The 16,987-nt window shown below is 42.5% G+C and overlaps 1 protein-coding gene across 23 annotated transcripts in view; it reads right to left on the bottom strand.

Annotated features, from left to right (window-relative positions):
* SHLD2 (shieldin complex subunit 2) overlaps positions 1-16,987 on the bottom strand; it is a 93,886-nt gene that overhangs the window by 18,156 nt on the left and 58,743 nt on the right. For 20 of the 23 annotated variants that reach the window (XR_011649129.1, XR_011649127.1, XR_011649130.1 and 17 more), the window contains 3 exons: positions 15,876-15,983; positions 8,793-8,987; positions 8,495-8,629 (listed from right to left, as the gene is read on the bottom strand). Coding sequence is in view for 20 of the 23 variants with exons in the window: in XM_071215962.1 (XP_071072063.1) it covers positions 8,495-8,629; positions 8,793-8,987; positions 15,876-15,983 (438 nt within the window). In the remaining 3 variants the exon portion in view is untranslated. The remainder of the gene's footprint in view (positions 1-8,494; positions 8,630-8,792; positions 8,988-15,875; positions 15,984-16,987) is intronic. The other 3 variants (XM_071215955.1, XM_071215956.1, XM_058299418.2) reach the window with 1 other exon arrangement.

Here is a 16,987-nt window from a genome sequence, read left to right as displayed (position 1 = left end):
CCTACTTTCTCTGATTTTTTAAATGTATGCATAATACTTACAGATGCCTTTTTATTAAAATGGGATCCTACTGTTCAGGAAGTTTTAAAATCTACTTTTCAGCTAAATAAGATATCATATGTATCTTTCACATTAACAAACATATGTACGTTTGGCAGTGATTACCCAGAGCACATTTGACCCCCATTTCCTCACCCTCTGAAAGGAGCCTGTGCAGTCCTCTCTGTAGTCCAGGGAACCTGTTGTGGTCACAGGTGACTGAACCAGATCTAATCTGGGCAACCAGGTTCTCTGTGCTGGCAATTTGGAAATAGGACTGGGCTTTTGAGAGGAAAAAGTGACCTCAGGAGCTACGGAGTAACCAGTTCCTGCTTTCCACATGGCTGGGAAGGAAATCAAGCCTGCACTGAGTGATAAAGCAGGTCCACAGACAGGAGCCCTGCGCCTGTCAGCTCCTGGATCCAGGCTCCTGAGGTCCTCAGCCACCCTGCTCTCAGGTTCTAGGAGAGGCCTCGTGTTCTTCCCGAACGGTAATCAGTGTATCCCCCGAATGGTTTAAGCTGCCCAGGATGGAGTTCTAGTTCTAACTACAAGCCTTCAATGTCCAAGTTTAAGTACAAGTTTTGAATATATCCCATAGACTGAAATACCTTTACATGCATGCATTTTTAGCTTTGTGAAATTTTTTCAAAGGTTCTTATCATTTGAATCAAGCAAAGGTTTTCCATCCTCAAACTTGAGTCTCTTACTCTTTAAAGACAATGTGAAATGGGAAGTGGACTTGGCCCAATGGCTAGGGCATCCATCTACCACATGGAAGGTCTGCAGTTCAAACCCCGGGCCTCCTTGACCCATGTGAAGCTGGCTCATGCACAGTGCTGATGTACGCAAGGAGTGCCGTGCCACACAGGGGTGTCCCCCGCGTAGGGGAGCCCCACACGCAAGGAGTGCACCCCATAAGGAGAGCCACCCAGTGTGAAAGAAAGTGCAGCCTGCCCAGGAATGGCGCCGCACACACAGAGAGCTGACACGATAAGATGATGCAACAAAAAGAGACACAGATTCCTGTGCCGCTGACAACAACAGAAGCAGACAAAAGAAGAACACACAGCAAATCAACACAGAGAACAGACAACTGGGGTGGGGGGTGGAGGGAAGGGGAGAGAAATGTGAAAATAAATAAATCTTAAAAAAAAAAAAAGACAATGTGAAAGGTGAATGATCGTCTGAGCTCTAGTCCATTATTCATTCATTAAACCATTTATCCACTGGGCAGGCCCAGTGCGGTGCAGATACAGGTGGGGATTACAGAACTTAACTGACAAGCAAATAAAAGACCTAAGGTTAGTTGACAAACAAGCAAGAAGATAAACTATAACATCCAGTGGTGTTAAGTGCTGTGAAAGGATAAAAAGGTGGCGAGACAGAGAGTAATGATGGCTCTACAAGTGTGAGGCCTCTCCGAGGACACGACTGGGAGCAGGTGGGAGAGCTGGAGGAAAAACGCCCTCGGAAGAGAAAACCCACCACACGTGATCCTGGGGCAGCAAAAGGTTTTGTCAAACTCAAGAAACAGAAAGGAACCCGGGCAGCTGGGCCAGGGAGCCTGAGGCGGGGGAGGACACTACCTGAATCACAAACAGAGGGTGTGAATACATTTCAAACCTCCAAGCAGACCTAACTGACTGCATGAAATTCAATCATAAATACTGGGGTCCTTGGCATTACTCTGTGCCTAATTAGTACTGTCCTGAGAATACGTTCTTGTAACTTGTTATATCTTTTAAATATTCAACGTCTATTAAAGATGAGTACAAAGAAGAATTTGAAAGCATACATAGAAAGTTAGCAGACCTTATGGGAATGAAAGGCGCCATCAATGAAATTTAAAAAAGATTGGAATCATATAATAGCAGATTTGAGGAGGCAAAAGGATTGGTGAGCTTGAAGAAATGGCCTCTGAAAGTGAGCATACAAAAGAGGAGATGAAGAAAAGAATGGAAAAAATTGAACAAGGTCTCAGGGAACTAAATGACAGCAAAAGGTGTGCAAACATACGTGTCCTGGGTGTCCCAGCAGAAGAGAAGGGAAAAGGGGCAGAAGGAATATTTTTTTTGACTTTTTTTGGTCTTTATTTGTTTTTTTAATGTTACATTAAAAAAATATGAGGCCCCATATACCTCCACCCCCTCACCCCACTCCTCCCCCATAACCACAACCCCCTCCATCATCATGAGACATTCATTGCATTTGGTGAATACATCTCTGAGCACCGCTGCACCTCATGGTCAATGGTCCACACCATAGCCCACACTCTCCCACAGTCCACCCAGTGGGCCATGGGAGGACATACAATGTCCGGTAACTGTCCCTGCAGCACCACCCAGGACAACTCCAAGTCCCCAAAACGCCCCCATATCACATCTCTTCCTTCCACTCCCTACCCCCAGCAGCCACCATGGCCACTTTCTCGACACCAATGCCACATTTTCTTCGATTACTACTAATCACAATAGTTCATGAATAGAATATCAGTAAGTCCACTCTAATCCATACTCTATTCCTCCATCCTGTGCGCCTTAGAATGGTTGTGTCCACTCCAAATCTATATCACGAGGGGGCTTAGATTCCACATGGATGCTGGATGCAATCCTCCTGCTTTCAGTTGTAGGCACTCTTGGCTCCCTGGTGTGGTGGCTGACCTTTTTCACCTCCATGTTCGCTGAGTGGGGTAAGTCCAATAAGCCAGAGTGTAGGAGTTGCAAGTCTGTTGGGCCTGGCTATCACATGGTCAGTCCAGAGATTCAGAAGGAATATTTAAAGAAATAATGGTAGAAAATTTCCCAACCCTATTGAAGGACATAGATATCCCTGTCCAAGAAGCACAACAAACTCCCATCCGAAAAAATCCTAATAGACCAACTCCAAGACACATACTCAAAATGGATCAAAAAACTAAAACTAAAAGCAAGAACCATGAAACTTCTGGAAGAAATTATTGGAAAATATCTTCAAGACTGTTGTGGGAAACTGGCTTACCTGTTTGTTACTGTAAATGTTAACACCTGTTAAATGTAGCTGTTGTTAGATGTTGCAGTTGTTTCCTGTTTTTGTAAATGATGTTGTAGTTCAGATAGCAAACAACTGCTTGGTAGTTTCCCAATAAATGCGATGGGAAGACCAGGGTTGAGGCTCTCATTCCAGAAGCTGTGAGTCCCCTGGTCTCAGGTTTCTCTCCCCTCTTGTGTCTCTACCTTTATTTCTGTGTTGCCTTCCCCTCAAGCCAACCTATTGTGAGCTGAATGTAGCCACCTCGGGAGCTGTTCTGCGGTGGTATTGAAAGCTCCACTTTCCCAAAATGGGGGAGGAAGAGACGGTTGGGTACCAACTTCAGCTACTGATGGGTAAACTCAGTGACTACAGTATAATGCTGAGAACAGCTAAAGTTTGAGCCTGTCCAGGTCAGAAAGAGGCCAGGAGCCACCATCTTAACTCCCCGCCTGGCACGAGGGGAAGTGGGGCGGACTGAGGATCCCAGTGCTGGTGGGGACCGGCTTCTTTCCATCCAGGTCAGATGGCAGCTCTAGCCAAGGCCCAAGTGCCACCTCCAGCAGGGAGGAAGCTGCAGGGACCTGCGCCAGCCTCTCCGGGAAATAAATGGCCAAGCTGCAGACACCAGTGATTGTCCTAGTCTGGCCGCACAAGCCGCCCCAGGAGCTATTCTGTAGCTGGAATTGGAAGCTCCATTTCCCAGAAACGGGAGGAGGAGACGGTTGGCTGCCAATTTTGGGAACTAATTGGTAGACCTGGCTGGCTAAGATACAACCCTGGGAACAGCTGGGGTGTGAATCAGCCCAAATCAGAAAAAGGCCAGGAGCCGCCATTTTGACTCTGCCCCCAGCCTGGGGGGAAGCCGCGCTGACTGAAACTCTCAGTGTTGGCAGGAACCAGCTTCTTTCACATAGATCAGCCTGCAGCCCGCCTAGGCTTCAGCCCCGCCTCTGGCAGGGAGGAGGCTGAGGAGCCCTGCACCAGCCTATCCAGGTAACTGCAGGAACTTTGGCTGCCATAGACTGAAAATCAGAAGTCTACCAGGGCAACTGTGGTCATCTTAGGACTCGCACTGCATAGATTGCTGCCCACACCTGCAGCTCCATCCCCGCCCCAGGCAGGGGAGAAAGGGGCATGAAGCTTCATCAGTCTCCTGAGTAACTACAGCCTAGGCCTGCACTTGGATTATTCCACACAGCTGTGACTCTGTTTCTACCCCTGGCAAAAAAGAAAGTTGGAAGAAGCTCCATTGGTCCCTGGTGCAATGAGGGCAGCTTGAGCCTCCACAGCTTACAGCACCAATCACATGCTTGGCTCCTACTGCACAACCAGCAAGGGAGAAAGGATAGGAAGCCCTAAACTAAAGAAAAAACTGCACCCAGAATAAATACTCTAGTAATCCAGATGCCAAGACACCAACCAAAAATTACAATCCACACCAAGAAACAGGAAGCTATGGCCCAGTTAAAGGAACAAGATAAGCCTCCAGATGACATAAAGGAGTTGAGACAACTAATCATAGATGTTCAAACAAATCTCCTTAATACATTCAATGAGATGGCTAAAGAGATGAAGGATATTAAGAAGACACTGGATGAGCACAAAAAAGAATTTGAAAGCATACATAGAAAAATAGTAGATCTTATGGGAATGAAAGGTGCAATCAATGAAATTTAAAAAAACATTGGAATCATATAATAGCAGATTTGAGGAGACAGAAGAAAGGATTGGTGAGCTTGAAGAAATGGCCTCTGATAGTGAACATACAAAAGAAGAGATGAAGAAAAGCATGGAAAAAATTGAGCAAGGTCTCGGGGAACTAAATGACAGCAAAAGGCATGCCAACATACATGTCATGGGTGTCCCAGCAGGAGAAGAGAAGGAAAAAGGGGCAGAAGGAATATTTGAAGAAATAATGGTAGAAAATTTCTCAATCCTATTGAAGGACATAGATATCCGGGTCCAAGAAGCACAACATACTCCCATCCTAAAAAATCCAAATAGACCAACTCCAAGACATATAGTAATCAGAATGTCAAATGCCAAAGACAAAGAGAGAATTCTGAAACAGCAAGAGAAAAGCAATACATAACATATAAGGGATATCCAATAAGATTAAGTGCTGAAATCTCACCAGAAACCATGGAGGCAAGAAGACAGTGATCTGATATATTTAAGATATTACAAGAGAAAAACTTCCAGCCAAGAATCTTATATCCAGCAAGACTGTCTTTAAAAAATGAGGGAGAAATTAGAATATTCACAGATAAACAGAAACTGAGAGAATTTCCAAGCAAGAGACCAGATTTTCAGGAAATATTAAAGGGTGTTCTAGAGCCTGAAAAGAAAAGACAGGAGAGAGGGGCCTGGAAGAGAGTCTAGAAATGAAGATTATATCAATAAAAGTAACTTAAAGTATCAAAAGAGTGGTGAAAATAAAATATGACAGATAAAACTCAAATAGTCAGGAATAAACTTAGCCAGCAATGTAAAGCACTTATATTCAGAAAACTGCAACCCAATGTTAAAAGAAATTTTAAAAGGCCTAAATAACTGCAAGAACATTCCATGGTCATGTATTGGAACACTAAATAACATTAAGTTGTCAATTCTACTCAAATTGATACACAGATTTACTGCAATCCCGATAAAAATTCCACCAGCATTATTCCACCAGCATTAAAGAAAAAACTGAAAACATGATCATTAAATTTATTTGGAAGGGTAAGGAGTCCTGACTAGGCAGAAACATCATAAAAAGGAAAAGTGAACCCTCATCTCCAGACTTTAAATCGTAATACCTACGTATAGTGGTAAAAACAGCAGGGTACTGGCCTAGAGACAAGACAAAACAGACCAATGGAACCAAATTGATGGTTCAGAAACAGACCCTCACAGGGATGGTCACGTGATGTTTGACTAGCCTGTCAAACCCACACAGCTCAGGCAGAACAATCCATTCAACAAATGGTGCTGAAAGAACTGAATATCCATAGCTGAAAGAAGGAAAGAGGACCCATATCTCACACCTTATCCAAAAATTAACTCAAAATGGATCAAAAAACTAAAAATAGAAGCAAGAATCATAAAACTTCTAGAAGAAATTCTTGGAAAATATCTTCAAGACCTGGTGGTAGGGGGTGGATTCTTAAAGGAGATAAGAAAAGGACTCAGTGGACTACTGATGTTCAATGTATGTACAAGTTTTAATTAGCTTTACTGTAAAAGTGTGGAAATGTATACAATGGATGGCAACACACAGTGAGTAAGAGCTAGTTTATAAATGGGGATGTGACTGAATATGGTAGTCTAGTTATGTAAATGCCAATTGACGGAATGCTTGAGAATAATCTAGGAACTGGATAGCACAGTAAACCAAGAGGTGGGTGAGAATTGTGGTTGATGGTACAGACTCAAGAGTGTCTTTTGTGAGCTAGAGCAAATGTATATCACTACTGCAGGGTGTTGGGAATATGGAGAAACATGGGAAAAATACAGCTGGAGTGACCTACGGACTGTGATTAGTAGTAGTAATATAATATTCTTGCATCTATGCAAAAGATGTACTGTGTTGATACTGAGGCAGTATGGAAAATGTGAGCCAAAAGTACACGGACATGGTAACAACCAGATGATATTATTTTATCTGTAGCTAATGACACACCACATTGTGGTATGTTGATGGAAGGGTGTTGTCTGGGAATTCTGCACATGTGCATGACTGTTTTATAAGTTTACAACTTCTGTCATAAAAAATATATTTAAAAAATAATAATAGGGTGGGTTAGGGGAAAAAGACACCAAATATAAGATAAGGACTAGGATTAGTAGCAAAATTTTGACAATATTCTTTCATAATTTGTAACAAACATCTCATGATGATGCAAGGTATTGGTGGACCCCTGTATGATGTTATGCATGTTTGTGTTGTAAGTTCACAACTTTTACTATGCACTTAATTATGTATGCTCATATATAAATGATATAAAGATAATAATAGGATTGGTTAGGGGAAAAATACTTTGTTTAGTAGTAATATTTTGACAGTGCTCTTTAATCATTAGTTAAAAAGGTTAACAACAATGCAAGTTATTGGTGGTAGGGTGAGTTATGAGAGTCCTATATGATGTTATATATGTTTTTTTGTAAGTTCACAACTATTATTATATACTTATTGTTTATGTATGTTTATGTATGAGTGATATACTTCAATAACTTAAAAAAAAAGAAGGAATGCTCTGTAAGTATTCAGATGGATGCTGAAATTTGAAAACAACGGATATAAATAAATGTATGCTTAATGGATGAATGGACAACTACGTCTTAATCTCTGGACCCATACGTTTTCAATATTAACCTAAACAGCACAGAATTTTCTATTAACCAAGTAACTTTTCATTAACTGTGGAGCCATCTGTTGCACCGGGACCCTGTCCCGCGTGGAGGAACACCTTTGCCCTAGCTGGGTTTGCCGAGCTCTAGACCCTGCCCACGGCAGGGACATGCCAGCCACTGATCACATGCACATGTTTGCCAGATTTCTCAACCCAACAAACAAGTATCGCTGCTTGATCCTTACATAAAAGTGAAAAATCAGACTTATCTCAAATTCTAGTTATAGGCTATTAATGATTAAGAGAGACAATGTGACAGATGCTACTTTTGGATAACTACTTTTTAAAAGTAGAAGTTTGGGAACTTGTTCCTTCAGGTAAAAATAGTGGGTCACACATTTATTCAATCTCTGCATTAATTTAGTAGGGTAAAATAAAACTAATATACCACTTAACGATCTCTTATTGTTACAACTAAAATACCTCACAACAATCAAGAGGAAGAATTACACTATTTTACTGAAACAATTCCATTTAATTCAATGGTCCATAAATTATTAATTTATGCTTTAAAGAAAAACAGAATCATGGGTCATATCTTAAACAGGAACAATCTATGGATGTCTGGTCATGCACATTTTTAAAACAACTGGAATAACAACCCGAAACATAATAATTTATTAAATAGTAACTCTGTTTCTTGAAAGAGTTAATGTAACTGCCTAACATTGCCTTATAATCAGAGAGAAGTTTATTTATCACAGTACTTTGGCTGAATAAAAACTGTGGAAGCATCTCTAGAATTAAATTGTTAAAGAACATTATTTGGAGGAGATAAAATCTTCACTAAAAAGGTGAAGCAGTATACCAAGGAATAAGTAGAAACTTCCTTTGCCACCATTAATTAGAGAGAGCTTTCTAGATCACTGAATTGCTTACAGAAAGAAGAAAATTATAACAGAAGAAATTTGTTGACTAATTATTTAAAAACAATCACTTGTATTTCCAATGCTGTCCAACATCTTAAGAGCCTCTTCATCTTAGGCTCAAATGTTTTAATCATTTACCTACATAAAGATAACAGGTGAAATACTTTTTGGTGCGCTCACCTTTTCTCCTTTGAAGTTGAGGGTGCCAGGCCTCTCCAGGACCCCACAAGACAAGCATGTAGTGTTGACCTTGGGCTTGCTCCACCGTTAGCATTGCTTTCCTCTGCTTCTGTCCTCTGTAACTGTATGATGCCTCTGCAAAAGGAGAAGGAGTGCTTGAGCTGGCACCGCGCTCGCCCACGTGACACCGCCCTTTACTGTCTGGTGGTAAAGACGTCATGATAAACAAATGGAGCACTGAGATGGTCTTGTGTCCTGGCGTTTTCTTACCTCGCCTTAAGATGCTCAGGATGTTTACCTGTTAGTACAGAGATATCTACAACTCTCAGTATCACATGGACCAAAACGTCAGGCTGAAGCCGCTCCAGCTCTACGAACTCCACACTGCTCACGTTCTGAGGCTGCCTCCGAGGAAGAGCTGCGAGGTGGGGATGCTTTGAAGACGCATATGCCAGTAAGCCTCGAAGAACCACGGCACTGACGACACCGGAGTCTAAGGGAGACACACGAAGGATGGCAACCTTAGATTTCCTTGACAGCACATACCATTGTCTTACAACTTTATATTGGGAAGTGTGATTAAATTATTTCATTTCTACATGCAGATTTCATCTCTATGAAACATCATTTGGCTTCTGAACATGTGCTACATTATAAGATTTCTTTTGGTTATTTAATTCTTCAGCCGTTACACAATTCACATGTTTTTCTCTTTCCTGTTCCAAAATTTTTCCTCATTTTTGATTGAGGTATACTTGACACAATAAAATGCATACATTTCAAATGTACAGTTGGATGACTACTGTTGATTAAATTTCAATTTCCCTAAAAGAAAAGGAGGCAGGTCTGAATACATGATTGAAAGCTGACTCAAATAAGATCTTGGCACAAAACAATTAGTTTATAGAAAGCAGAGCCTGTGAACTGATTTCAGTAGGAAAAAAACAGATGATTCTTTTTTCCTTCTCCCATTAACAAGCTCTTGTTCCTATAGTCCTCGTGCCACAAAATGCTTGCTTTCCACTATCAGTTCATAAGCACCTACTGGTCATTGACTATGTGCCAGGCACTCCACCAGGTACCAGGGATATGATGATTTCTTTTTTTTTTAACCATCAATGGTATTTGGTACAATCACATAGTTGTGCAGGCATCACTTCAATCATTATTAGAGCACTTTCATTAATTCAAAAATAAAAATAAGCAAAAAAAGGCAAACAATAAAATTCTTCACCTCTCAATCTCTCTAGGCTTCCCCTGCTGTTCATAGCTCCTATTTTGGCTATTTTTGTACAACTATTTATTTATTAAGCAGTGTTACTGAGATATAGTCACATACCATTCAGACAACCCAAACTGTATAATCAATGGCTTTTAGTAGAGTCACAATGTTGAGCATTCATCATCACAAAAAACTTTAGAATCATTTCATTACTCAAAAAAACAAACTCCACCCCCTCAGCAGTTCTTCCCCAGCCCTACATAACCACTAATCTAATTTCATCTTTATGAAGTGATTTATATTTACATTTTATATAAACGGAATCATACAATATGTACCACTTTGTGTTTGGTTTCTTCCACTTAGCACAAATTTTTTGTCTGATGTTAATTTTACCCATATTCATATTTCACATGTGGTTTTACTATGTTGTACATTTTTTAGTTTTCCTTTTGGTAATACAGATGACCTTAGACTTTCTCTTTAAACTACTGTCATACTCATCTAATAGTACTGCTAGTTACAAACATTATGTTAGACTTTCACCTGTTCTATTCATTTCCAAAGATTAATATACATCATTTTTACCAATTCTGCACAAATTAACCTTCAGCTTTTCATTCTCTAACGTCATTTTATTTTCTGGTGACCCATATTCAAATTATGAACTCCATAAGATTACACAATATACTTAGTCCATAGTAGGAAAACACTGTATGATTGCTCTACTATGACCTAAATATATTGTGTAATCTCATGGAGTTTAGAGGGGCATGGTTTTTAATGGAGAATTTCCATGGGATATTTGTTACTTGGAATTAGGTCCTAAGATTTTTAGGAAATTTCTGAACTAGATCAGCCTCAAAACCAGTGTAGAAGCCCAGAGCCCAGGCTACCCCACCTTAAATGAAACACAGGCCGAAGCACATAGCCACCAGCATAACCTGGACACTCACTAGTTAAAAAGGAACCAGCCTCCCTGGAGAAAAGAACGTACAGACATACTGTAAACTCTAATCTCAAGCTGTATACTCCCTTCCTGCGATAACATCACCAGACACCCCGTTTGTGTGTGTCATTTAACTCTAGCAGAAACTCTGTTCTCATACCCTATGGAATGTCTTTGTTCTGACACTCCTTATACTGCCCATCTTTTCTTGCTTCTTTGCAGAGCGCTACCTTCATTCTCTGGACCACAGCTACCAGAGAGACTCTCTCCTGTCTGTAAGTCCCAAAAAAGTTCAAGTCTGACCCAGTGCCATGTGCATCCTTTGGTGTTGTGACTGCTGCAACCCATGCCCTTCTGGAGCTGGGCTGGAACAACTGGCGAGCCAGCCAGGAGACCGAAGGACCACTGGAAGTGTTGGACATGAGCTCCTTCCTGGGGGAATCTGTAAGGGAAACCTATAACATCCACGTTGGCCTGTAACATCCATGTGGGGAGGGGTGGCTGCCCTCCTGGACAAGTGGGGACCGCCAAGAGAATATGGGGATGCCCTGAAGACTCCAGCAAGTATACCAGTCGTGCTACAGCAAGTAGCAGAGGAGCTGCATTTAAGGACGAAAAGCAGAGACCACCAGATAACAGCAGCTGTAGCCTGGCCCCTATTAGGGGCTTTGTGGGCAGCTACTGAGGCAGAACAAGTGGCAAAGGCCTCTGTGACTGCTTAGAAGAGTTAAAGCAAGAAAGAAATATGTGCCTGGCACAGGCAAAAAATGAAAGGTTCTTTAACCGATCGCCTGCGCCAAGTTGAAGATCAGTTAAAAACCTTGGCTTGTAGGTATGCGTGGGCTGGGGCAAAAGGCTGCCTCGAGTCCAGGATGGGAGGATATTAACCACCCCTGGGTGGGACCCTCAGGCCTGGGATCCTATAGTCTCCTCCTCAGATGAGGAGAAGGAGGAGGAATGGACAGTGGAAGAAGATAGTGATTCAGACGCAGCAGCTACAGAAGAAGAATATTTAAATCGTGTTGGATTGCCTGCAGAAAGGAAGGCCAAATCACAGACAAAACAACATCCCGCACAAGCAAGAGTGCTAAACGCGGCACCCGTCAGTGAAACCATGCTTGAAAGAATATATTCCACTGAATTTAAATGATAGGGAAAACATTCTAGCAGCAACTCTGTGAACCCCTTGCCACCCAGATGGTGTAACTGTGGGCTACTGGGGGCTAATGCAATTAGTTCAACTGCTGAGGAAGGAGAAAAACTTAGCAACACTGATGTTCCCTGTTCTGTTTCCATGTTCATTCTAACTGGGCCTGGAGAGCCACATTGATAAAACTGGTGCTGTTAAAGTTGTAAATTTTGAACTGCACAGCTCTATGAAAGTAAGAGGCAGAGTTCTACTTTCATTATCTGACCAACCACTATCAGAGACACTCTCCTGAACTCAAGTCCCCATAAAGCCCACGTCTAACTCTGGTTTTGCGGCCACCCTGACTCATGCCCTCCAGGAGCTGGGTTGGAACAACCAGATATCTGTAACATCTATCTCCCAAATCCCTCGTTAAATATTTGCTTGCCATGTTATTTTCATTACTTCAAAATATCCCTTACCCTCCCATTGTATCAACATCTGTAAAATATGATGACTTTTGCTCAAATGCCATTTAGCTGTCAATTACATAAACAAACTTTCCAAGAAGTGGTAAATTCAAATATTCATTAAAAAACTATATTTACACAAAACTCCAAATAAAAAGTTGATTTTAAAATCAAATATTTGAACACCACAAATACCTTAACATTTTCAAAACCCAATATATGAAATCTGCTTTAATCGGCACACAGAGTGAGCTTAACTGCCCTGTATATGGATGGAAGTGGAAGAATTTGAAAATCAACCAGGACGCAGACTCCACAGGACCTGGTGATGGACCCAGTGTAGACTATAAAGGTGGTATGATGCCTCTGCCTCTGGCAAGACAGAAGTGGGAGGGCTTTTGCCAAGGTCAGGGACACAAAAGGAAACAGGCGAGGAGAGGCAGGCAATAAGCAAAGATAAAGAACCCAGCTGGGACACGTTGGATTTGCAGTGGCTGTGGGACACTCCAAGAGGAGATTTCAAGTTCCATGGTCTTCCAAATGGGTGTGTGAAGAAACGCCAAAGCGTACGTGAGATTAAATTTCCAGGCCTCGGTGTTCCACATGCACTGGTTCCTAAACTGACTGCCTTGAGAACTCCTCCTGTGCATCCCCTTCATAACTGCCCTACTTCCTCTTTACAGGAGAAGGCCTCTCGCTCATCCCAAGTCTTACTACTGTAAGCCCCTCAGGGCTCCAACCAAAGGGACATTTCTAAATCCTGGTAACTCTAACAACTGGGTAACATCCTATTCAAGACAGGACTTTCCTGATTTTTTGCTCTTGACAAAGTTGAAGAACAATGATGGTTAAAATTTTTCATAAAAGTATCACCAGGGGGAAACGGACTTTGGCCCAGTGGTTAGGGCGTCCGTCTACCACATGGGAGGTCCGCGGTTCAAGCCCCGGGCCTCCTTGACCCGTGTGGAGCTGGCCCATGCGCGGTGCTGATGCGCGCAAGGAGTGCCATGCTACACAGGGGTGTCCCCTGCGTAGGGGAGCCCCACGTGCAAGGAGTGCACCCATAAGGAGAGCCACCCTGCGCAAAAGAGGGAGCAGCCTGCCGAGGAATGGCGCCTCCCACACTTCCCGTGCCGCTGACGACAACAGAAGTGGACAAAGAAACAAGACGCAGCAAAAAGACACAGAAAACAGACAACCGGGGGAGGGAAGGGGAATTAAATAAATAAAAATAAATCCTTAAAAAAAAAAAAAAAAAAAAGAACAAAATAAAAATCAAAACATTAAAAAAAAAAAAAAAAAAAAAAAGTATCACCAGGATGCTCAACGTTGGCACCAGCAGGGAGGAGTCACGGGGCTGCCGCACCCCACATATGCCACAGTGAGGAAATGTCAGGCGGCCTCAAACTGAGGGCAGTCTACAAAACACCAGGCAAAACCGTGAAAAACAAGGGAAGACTGGAGGCCATGGAAAAGTGATGACTGAACCAACGTGGTGTCCTGGACTGGATCCCAGGAGAGAAAAAGGATGCCAGTGACAAACCTAGTGAAACTGAAATAAAGAATAAAGTGAACAGTACTGTACCCATGTGAATTTCTCAGTTTTGACAATGGGTCATGGATATGAAAGACATTAACATTTGGGGAAGCTGACAGAAGGGTATATGGGAGCTTCTCTGCAAACATAACATTATTCCAAAATAAAAAGTTTACTTTTAAAAAACTTTTACCTTTATTTTTATTTATTTATTTATATGTCTCTCCCCTTCCCCACCACAGTTGTCTGTTCTCTGTGTCTATTTGCTGTGTCTTCTTTGTCCGCTTCTGTTGTTGTCAGAGGCATGGGAATCTGTGTTTCTTTTTGTTGTGTCATCTTGTGTGTTAGCTCTCGTGTGTGTGGTGCCATTCCTGGGCAGGCTGCACTTTCTTTCACGCTGGGCGGCTCTCCTTACAGGGTGCACTCCTTGCGCGTGGGGCTCCCCTACGCGGGGACACGCCTGCATGGCAGGACACTCCTTGCGCGCATCAGCACTGCGCACGGGCCAGCTCCACACGAGTCAAGGAGGCCCAGGGTTTGAATCTCGGACCTCCCATGTGGTAGACAGACGCCCTAACCACTGGGCCAAGTCCGCTTCCCTGAACGTTTATCTTTTAAAGATTACGGTATAGGGGAGCAGATGTAGCTCAGTGGTTGAGTGCCTGCTTCCCACGTACAAGGTTCAGGGTTCAATCCCCAGTAATTCCCAAAAAATAAAAGCAAAAACAAAAGTGGATAAAAATTAGGGAATAAAATTATTCAGAAAGATTTCAGAAAAAAATTAATGGCAAATAACTCCGAAGGAAGTGACAGTTCCTTTCAATGCTATTTGCTTATGTATGTGAACAAGGTTTAATCGAGGTTAATATCTATAAAGACGAAAATATAAAATCAGGGACTATTAAGTGTGCTTCATTTTCTCCCGTCATACCTCAGGGGAACAGAATCAGCTTAAGCGTAATCCTTGGTTGGTGGTCACCTCCCACCACGGTTCCCAGACGACCTACTGCTATAGCTAGTGACGTGTAAAAGCAAAGTAAGCATCCACACACACACACCATCGGAAATGATTGAACAGTGTCCTCCAAGGAGTCACGTCCACCCGAAAGGTCAGAAGGTGAAAAAATACATGGAAATAGGGTCTTTGCAGATATCATGAGTTATGTGATGATAAGGTCAGAGTGGAGCAGTGGCCCTAAGCCCAGGCCCTGTGTCCATATAATAAGACACTGTGAAGTCACAGACACGCACGGGGAAGAAGACCAGGTGACAGCGGAGGCCGAGACGGGAGGATGCTGCCACCAGGCAGGAACTGCCAGGAGCCACGGAGCCGGGGAGGAAGGAAGGTTCTCCTCCAGAGCCTGCAGCGGAAGCGCACCCCTGCGACTCCTGAATACTGGACTTCCAGCTGCCAGAACTGAGAAAGAATAAGTTTCCATTGCTTTCGGCCATGCAGCAGCCTAGGAAATAAGTATATGACCCAAAACCAAAAGGTACTTCCTGCGTCTAGCCACATGGCCTCTTCTAATTCTATCCCCTCACCCCACCCCCTCCAGCGCCTTGATCTGAAAGAGTTAAGTTTGTCTTCCGCTTGCTTTCCCTTTTACATACCTTAATGCACATATAAGTATTCCTAAAGATGACATTTTAAAATTTTAGTTTTAACTTACAAAAAAAAAAGAGTATGATGCTAAATAGAGTATTTTGATTCACTTTTAATATTATGTTGCTAGGGTTCAGGTAAGGGAAGATTCTTACTATTTCTGATGAAATAGGGTTGAATTTTACCAAAGGCTTTCTCAGCAACTATGGAGATAATCATATACTTTTGCCATTCGATTTCCTTTCATTTATTAAGAAAATGAACATGAATCCCAATACTTCTTAAATTTGATTACAATATTCATTTTCTAAAATTCTATTTTCATTCTTACTGAAGAAAATAAACCAATACTCTACAGTTAACTTGTTAAAAACACACTTTGTGAAATACTTTAATCTTTCCTAATATGTTTTATACTTTAACTGCTAAATCATAAAATTTAATTGAATTATTAAATTCAGAATGACTTACATTCTTCAGGCTGAACAGAAGAATAACTCCCAAGATTTAATAACTGACTGGTGAAAGTTGTCTGAAGTACTGTATCCCCAGCCCATTGATCCTCACGAATGGTAACATCTGGAGGGAGAGAGAGAAAACCTCTAATCATGCCACAAATTCTTCAACTGTGGTTAACTTAATAATCCTAAAGGCATGCCTCCCATGGGCCAGGCCTTGAGGTTCAGACAGGCTAAATGATCTGTCTGTGGCATAAGACAATAAAACAGCAAGTCAGAAATCTGGGCAAATGATATTCAGCAGGTAATTACCCCTTCTACTACAAATATATCTGAATATAACATAAGGCATTCTTAAAAGCTCTATTTTTTCCTAAAAGACACAGTCTCCATCTTGTATAAATGTTAAAAGTGAAAAGCTTTTGGCGGTCAGGAACACTGTCCAATGGGGAATAAAAAGCAGCTGTAGGATCCAAGATGTACAGAGCAGACTCAGTTAGTGAAACTGAACATACCAAGAGGTACAAACAGCTCTAGGGAGAACAAACTATAAGCTGTGAAGATAGAGAGGAGTTCCCAGCAGGACACAATCAGGGTACAAAGTGTGTCAGCCAAGGTAACGCTGCGACAGGAACTGCCCTGGAAAAAGCACCGCGGTCCAGGGTTCAGCCCTCTCTTTAGGGCCTGAGAAACCTAATTCTGCCAGGACTCTTAAACCGATTTCAGCTGTGCAGAAAGTTGCACAAGTTGCTGAGACAAATATAAAACCAGAACACGATTTTTAAAAATTTACGAGACATTAATTGTCAAAGAAGTGAGAAGGCCTGCGGGCTCCTCTCCCCTGGCCAAAGCCTGCACCAAAGGCTGCTCGCTGAGCACTGGATGGAACAGAGGCAGCCAGAGGAACCGAGTCCAGCCAACGAACGCGAGAGCCCGCCGCGGGCACCGGACCCCAGGCCTGAGGCCCACTCCGCGGCCGAGCTGTTGCAGGCACTGCACCTGGCAGCCTTGTGGGGATGCCCAGTGGCCACCCTCAAGTCCCCTTAGAGCTTCCAAGGCTGACCTCCACTTCTCTACCACATTCTTTCTTTCACTATGCTGGTGTGCTTACTCAGCTTTCTCCAG

This window comes from Dasypus novemcinctus, chromosome 6, assembly GCF_030445035.2.
Source record: "Dasypus novemcinctus isolate mDasNov1 chromosome 6, mDasNov1.1.hap2, whole genome shotgun sequence".
Classification (NCBI taxonomy): domain Eukaryota; kingdom Metazoa; phylum Chordata; class Mammalia; order Cingulata; family Dasypodidae; genus Dasypus; species Dasypus novemcinctus.
Note: the sequence above shows the minus strand (reverse complement) of the source record. Positions and strands in the feature narration are given on the sequence as shown.